We start from the raw sequence: 6,757 nt of genomic DNA on the forward strand, positions 1-6,757 counted from the left end.
GATTACAAGCATGTGCCACCAGGTTTGGTCTTTATTCTTTATTTCGAAACAGGGTCTCACTAAGTAGCTAAGGCTCTCTCAAATCCTCCTGCCTCAGCCTCCCACATGCTTTTTTTTTTAAACAGTATCTTTGCTAGGTTGTTGAGGGTCTCCCTAAGTTTCCGAGGCTGACTTTGAACCCATGATCTTCTTGGCTCAGCCTCTCCAGTACTGGGATAACAGGCATGTGTCACATACCTGGATATAAGGGGTTTTTGACTATAGGAACAGTCCTTCAAGGCCTTCACATCAGATATAGGACAAAGGTCAGCAGGTGTGATAAAGACTTGATCAGGCTGGACCAGACCAGAAGAGGGGCTTCTGTTTAGAGTCCCAAACCCAGCAGGGAGGGGCCACTGTGGCTCACCTGCTCGGGACGGACAGACTTTTATTTGGATGGAGGGAGAAAAGTTAGCTGTGTGTGAGATAGAATATGGGGATGGCATAAAGCCTGTCTCATCCCCTTAGAACAGGACTCAAGACAGAGAGGGCCTGGGGTTCCTCCCGGGGTTTTCCCTGGATTTTATCAGACCAAGGCTCCTAATAACTTGCCTGCAGAGACCTCTGGGTGAATGCATTTTAGTACAATGCATTTATTTTCTTTTCTGGTATTGGGGATCGAACCTTAGAGCAATCTACCTATGAGCTGCACTCCCAGGTTTTTATTTTTATTATTATTTTTTGAAACAAGGTCTGGATAGGTTGCTGAGAGCTTCATTAAGTCGCTGAGGCTGGTCTCGAACTTGCAGTTCTGCAAATTCAACCTGTCTCAACCTCCCCAGTACTAAGGTTATAGGTGTGCGCCACCACACCCGGCAGTACAATGAACTCATCACTTATATAAGATGCCGTCGGAGGATCAACTCCAAAAAGATTGGTGCTTTCAGTGGCGTATGGTCAGCATCCAGGTTTACCTCATTTATGAAGTGAGTCTTCTCCAGGCCCCTAGCTATGCAGACAGTCTTCAGAATGGATTTACAAGTCCAGCCGGTTATAAATCCTTCTCCAATTCCATTCTTCAAGGTTCGGGCTGTATCTAGGAATATGCTTCTATGATTTGGTACTTTTTTTTTTTTTGCGGTACTGGAGATGGAACCTAGGGGCATTCTACTTCCAAGCTACACCCTGTCCTATTTTTTATTTTTTTATCTGGAAACAAGGGCTCACTAGTTGCAAAGGGCCTCACTTAGTAGCTGAGGCTGCCTGTGAACTGCGATCCTCCTGTCTCAGCCTCCCGAGTGCTGGGAATACAAGTGTGCGCCACCACGCCCGGCTGACTGGGTACTTATTAAACACCCACTATGCACTGGACACAGAAAGGGATAAGAGCCCTGTCTCTACTTCACATTTTCACCAAGAAAGCAAGCAGACACATGAATAAATAACACAGGACGGGCGCTGAAAGGTGGGAGACAGGGAGGAAGGGACGTTCTGGGGAGTCCAGAGGAGGACTAGTCAGCATAGATGTAACTAGTTAGAATAGTAGTGTGCGAAGCCTGGCATGGTGGCACACATTTGTCATCTCAGCATTTGGGAGGCTGAGACAGGAGGATCGCGGTTTGCAGCCAGCCTCAGCTACTTAGTGAGGCCCTCTGCAACTCAGTGAGACCCGGTTTCAAAAGAAAGAATGAAAAATAGGGCTGGGGGTGTCTCTCGGAGGTAGAATCCCCCTGGGTTCCATCCTCAGTACGGCCAGAAAATGTATATTAATGTGGGGAATGTGGCTACAGTATTACAGAGTCGCATTCTGGCCTGGAGGCAGGACTCCATCTCAGAAGAATTCCTTCTCATTCCTAGTCACTGTTCATGATTCATTTCTCAGAATAACAGAAATCTCCAGGTTCCCAGCTTCAGATGGAGTTGTTCTACCTCCTCCCTGTCTGGGCTTTGGACCCCTTCTTTATGGAACCCCAAATCACTTGGATATTGCTAAAATAACTCCCTCTGTATATACATTTGGGAGGGCACTGGAGATTGAACCCAGGTGTAATCTATTTTTGAGCTATACCCCCAGCCCTATTTTATTTTTTTATTTTGAAACGCTGTCTTGCTAAATTGCCGAGGCTGACCTTGAACCTGTGATCCTCCTGTCTCAGCCTCCCAAGTACCAGGATTACAGGCATGTGCCACCATACCCAGCTCTATCTATTTTAAGTATTTTTTTTTATCTTGCTTTACTTTTTAATTAATGATTTCTTTGACTGTTAAGTAATCTTCCAGAATACTCTGATGTCTTGAGAATAAGCCTAAAGTCCTTCGGCCAACAATCAGGCTTCTGTACACTTGAGCTCCATTCTATCATTTTGTGATTTGCTTTCTTTCATTATGTCTATTCCTCTGTGGATTCATTGTATGAACTGGCTTCTATCTTTTCTGATATTTGTATCTCTTTCTCTCTGTCCTTTTCTCTCCCTTTCTCATGTATCTCTCTTTTTCTCTCTGTCCCTCCTCCTCTCCCTCTCTCTTTTTCCTTCTTTCTTTCCTCCTCCCCCTCTCCCTCTCTATCTTCCTTCTTTCACCAGGGAAACACCCTCTCAGACATGGAAAAACAATCTCTCTTACTACCTTGTGTTCTGTTCCGGAATAAACATCCACCTGCCAGCCAGGTAGACTTCCAGGACCTGGGATGCTGTTGTGAATCCCCGCGCAGAATGGAAAAACCAGTCTCAGCCACAAAGGATGTTCTGTGGATCTGCTATTCAGATCAGATTAATTTCCATTGCATCGTCATCTATGACCCAGATACAATTCCTACCTGCCAGTGCTTTCTCTCTCTCTGGCCGGTCTGCTTCTAACCCTGACTGGCGTCAGGTTGAACCACAGCCAAACCACCAGCTATTATGAGTTGTCCTAAGCTACAACCTCACGAGGACTGGCCTGTTGACATATACCACTGAAGCTGAATGGTTCAGTTTCTATTTCAATGGAAGGAAGAAATTGTCACCAGAACAAGGTGGGATTAGTGTAGCCTTTTCTGCACCAAAGGGCTCAGTCTCTTTGGTTCTTCTCTCATCATCCAAAGAAAAGAGAAAGGGAATCTCTTGAGATTTGGAGGAAAATAATTAAAACAGTACCTATATGCAGCTCTAAAAAAAACCAAGCAAGCAATGTATACAGAGATGCTATAACACGATATAAAAAGAAAATCTCTAACAAAACACATCACATAAACAGGAAAGTGTGATTGTTACACAGAAAAAGTAGCAGTTCACAGAAACTTCCTATGAGAGGATCCAAAGATCTGACTTATCAGCAAAGATTTTAAAGCAGCTATTATATCTGTACCTAAAGAATCATAGAAACCCATGTTTCTATGGGGCACGCTTGTAATCCCAGCATTTGGGAGGCTGAGACAGGAGGATCATGGTTCACGGCCAGCCTCAGCTACTTAGTGAGGCCCTTTGCAACTCAGTGAGACCTTGTTACAAAATAAAGAATAAAAAATCGGGCTGGGGGGGGGGTGTCGCTCGGAGGTCAAATGCCCCTGGGTTCCATCCCCAGACCCGCAAAAAAAAAAAAAAAAACCAAACCCGAAAAAGCACAGGAAGGATGGTAACATTTTATCAAATAAAGAATGCCAATACAGAGGCAGAAATTATTTAAAAAAAAAAAAAGAATAAATGGAAATTATAGAGCTGGAAAAAGATAATAACTCAAATGAAAAATTCACTAAAGTGGCTCAACAGTGTATTTGAACTGGAAGAGAAGAGAAACAGAAAATAAGCAGTTAATAGTGATGATGCAAAAAAATAAAAATAAAAAATAGTGGTTATGCAATTTAAAGAACACAGAGAGAAAAAAAATCAAAAGTGAATAGAAACTCAGAAAAATTTGGAGACTACTAAGCACAACAATATATGTATGAGTACCAGAAAGACTTAAAAAAGAGAAAGACCAACAAACAATAACAAATACTGACTGAAGATTTCCCAAGTGTGAGGAAATACTTTAATATATTCATTTAAAAAGACCAGCAAATTCAAAATTAAGATAAACACAAAATTATTCACACCCAGATACAGCATAATAAAAACATTGGAAGAAAATACAAAAAGAAGCTTTAGAAAACAGCAAGAGAAAGGTGACTTGTCACTTAGAAGAATACCCCAATAATATGTATAATATTCACAGCTGACTTCTAATAAAAAACAATGGAAGTCAAAGACATTGGCATGCTGAAAACAAAGTAAGTCAACTGAACTGTCTTTAGACATAAAGGCTGATGGAAGAAAATAGAGAGAATCTTTGCGAACTAGTGAGACCCTGTTTCAAAAAATAAAGGTTAAAAAGCCTCGGAAGTAAAATGCCCTGGATTCAATCTCCAGTACCACAAAATAAAGAAGAAAGAAAGGAAGAAAGAAAGAAATAAAGAAAAGAAAGAAAGAAAGAAGGAAGGAAGGAAAGAGAGAAAGAGGGAAAGAAAACCATCAATTTAAGGTCAATTAATTTTTGACAAGAATGTCAAATGTTTTGACCATTTTTACTAAGGAAACAATAATCTTTCAATAAATGATTCCGGGCAACTAAAAGTCCACAAGCAAAAGAGTGAAATTGACTCCTACATTTCAGTATTTGAAAAACTAGTTCAAGAGAGATCAGGAATCTGAGCGTATAAAACAATAAAACTTTAAAAGAAGAGAATATACAAGAACATCTTTTTGACCTTGTCAGAAAACACTATCTTGGCCACCATGGAACTCTGTTCTGAGATAATAGGTGGATGGATGGATGGATGGATGGAATAATGTGTCTTTAGGGGGCACCCAGACTAAAGGAATGAGAGGTATGCCTTAGAGTGTGCCTGGTTCCACCTGGAACATTGCTTTCCTTCTTGGGAATGTGGGATTCTTTTCCCTGGGCATTCCTATTTAGGTAGCGTAACAGTTACGTGTCAGGTTGAGCGTCAGTCAGCTTCATGACTCAGTACAGTGTTGAATTCTCTGGAGGAGATCGCCCAGTATACGCGGTGTTTGGGCCCCCTCTTGCCACTGCAGCCAAAGGGATGACATCCCTCTTCTAGTCTCCTAGAATAGAGAACTGGGCATGTGGCAGAGAATCGGCATATTGGATGTTACCTTATGGGATTTTGAATCTTTAGTGACTGATGGAAGACACGGGGACACCTAGAGGCCATATTAATCACAACAGTTGTGAGGTATACACCAGTATGTTCCTGCAATGTGTTCTTGCTGTCTGGTCTGTCAGACACCTGTTTGTTTGTTTGTTTGTTTGTTTGTTTGTTTGATGGATTAAAACTAAATATAGCTTGGTTTGGTGGTATACAGCTGTAATCCCAGTCCTTGAGAGGCTGAGACAGTAGTATCACAGGTTCCAAGCCAGCCTCAACAACTTAGGAAGACTCTTAAAAAAAAAAAAATAGGGCTGGGGGTATAGCTAACAGGTAGAATGCCCCTGAGTTCAATCCATAGTAGCAAAAAACAAATTAGTAAGTAAAGCTGGGCTTAGTGATGCACTACTGTAATATTATACTTGGAAGGCTGAGGCAAGAGGATTGCACATTGAGGCCAGGACACAGTAACTTAGACCTTGTTTTAAAATAAAATAGTGTATATATATATATAGTATATATATATATAAAACACTCAAGCTGAGGGGCATTCTTCAGAACCAAAGGCTCTAGCCAGGCTTGATGATGCACAACTTTAATCCCAGTGCCTGGGAGGCTGGGACAGGAGAATGGCAGGTTTGAGGACAGCCTTAGCAACTTAGTGAGACCCTCACAAATTAGCACGATCTTGTTTCAAAAAAAAAAAAAATGGACTAAAAGAAAATAGGTGGGGTCTGAGGGTGAGTACCAAAGCCAAACCAAACCCAAGGCTCTTAGCAAAGGCCAAGGTTGTGAAAGACACAGTTGAAGAACTGCCACACAGTGGAGGGCTGGGAATGCAGACAAGTAAGCAGGGGATCTGGATTGGATTCTCCACCAAGGGCCCCTCCTGCGCTGGGAAGATGTTAGGGGCACACGCGCCACGGAGAGGGTCCGCACATGGGAAGCCTGCGGGGACCCAAGAGCTGGGGATGGACGAGGAGAGTCACGGTGCCCCGAGTACAAATGACCACAGTGGAGCCAAGGTGCGCTGGGGTCTGGTTTATTATTGTCTCACAGTGCCCTTGGGTCTGCGAACAGCTATAGAGGGACGGGCCAGTGGTGCTCTAGGGCCCTGGGGCCGCAGGTAGTGAACGAGGTCAGCGAAGGTGTTCAGGGCGACGCGTGGGCTCCTGGACTCTAGTGCAGAAGACTCCTCCAGGTTTGACGTCACCCTCGCAGACAGCACTCAGTGAGGCAGGCGAGCCAGGCAGGAGGAGTGAGCCGGCCAGTGCATGCCTCTGGGCCCCAGCCGCCTCAGCAGCAGCCCCCAGACTGCTGGCCCCCGCCACTGCTGCCGCAGCATCCACCACCACCACCACTGCCCCCACAGCAGCCGCTGCTGCCACCGCTGCTCCCACAGCAGCCTCCACCACCGCTGCTGCAGCAGCCTGAGCTCTGGTGTCTGCGGCGAAGGGACCTGCGGGGCCTGTGGTGGCTCAGGCAGCAGCCGCCACCTCCACCCCCAGAGCTGCAGCAGCCCCCAGAGCTGGAACCACAGCAGGAGGAGGCCTGGGGACACTTGGGGGGACACTTGGGGGCAGGGCACTTGGGGGCGCACTTGGGAGGGGGCTGGCACTGCTGCTGGCTCTGTTGGCAGGACATGGTGGT

The 6,757-nt window shown here is 44.7% G+C and overlaps 1 protein-coding gene across 1 annotated transcript; it reads right to left on the bottom strand.

Moving 5' to 3' along the window:
* Nucleotides 1-6,403: 6,403 nt before the first annotated feature.
* On the bottom strand, nucleotides 6,404-6,757 carry LOC308260576 (uncharacterized protein; the record flags this gene model as incomplete). The annotated part of the gene is made up of 1 exon (XM_080691963.1): nucleotides 6,404-6,757. The coding sequence occupies exon 1, from the start codon at nucleotides 6,749-6,751 to the stop codon at nucleotides 6,404-6,406; it is 348 nt and encodes a 115-aa protein (XP_080548089.1). The 5' UTR covers nucleotides 6,752-6,757.

The sequence above is a fragment of the Muscardinus avellanarius genome (genome assembly GCF_963383645.1).
Source record: "Muscardinus avellanarius genome assembly, chromosome: 3".
Classification (NCBI taxonomy): domain Eukaryota; kingdom Metazoa; phylum Chordata; class Mammalia; order Rodentia; family Gliridae; genus Muscardinus; species Muscardinus avellanarius.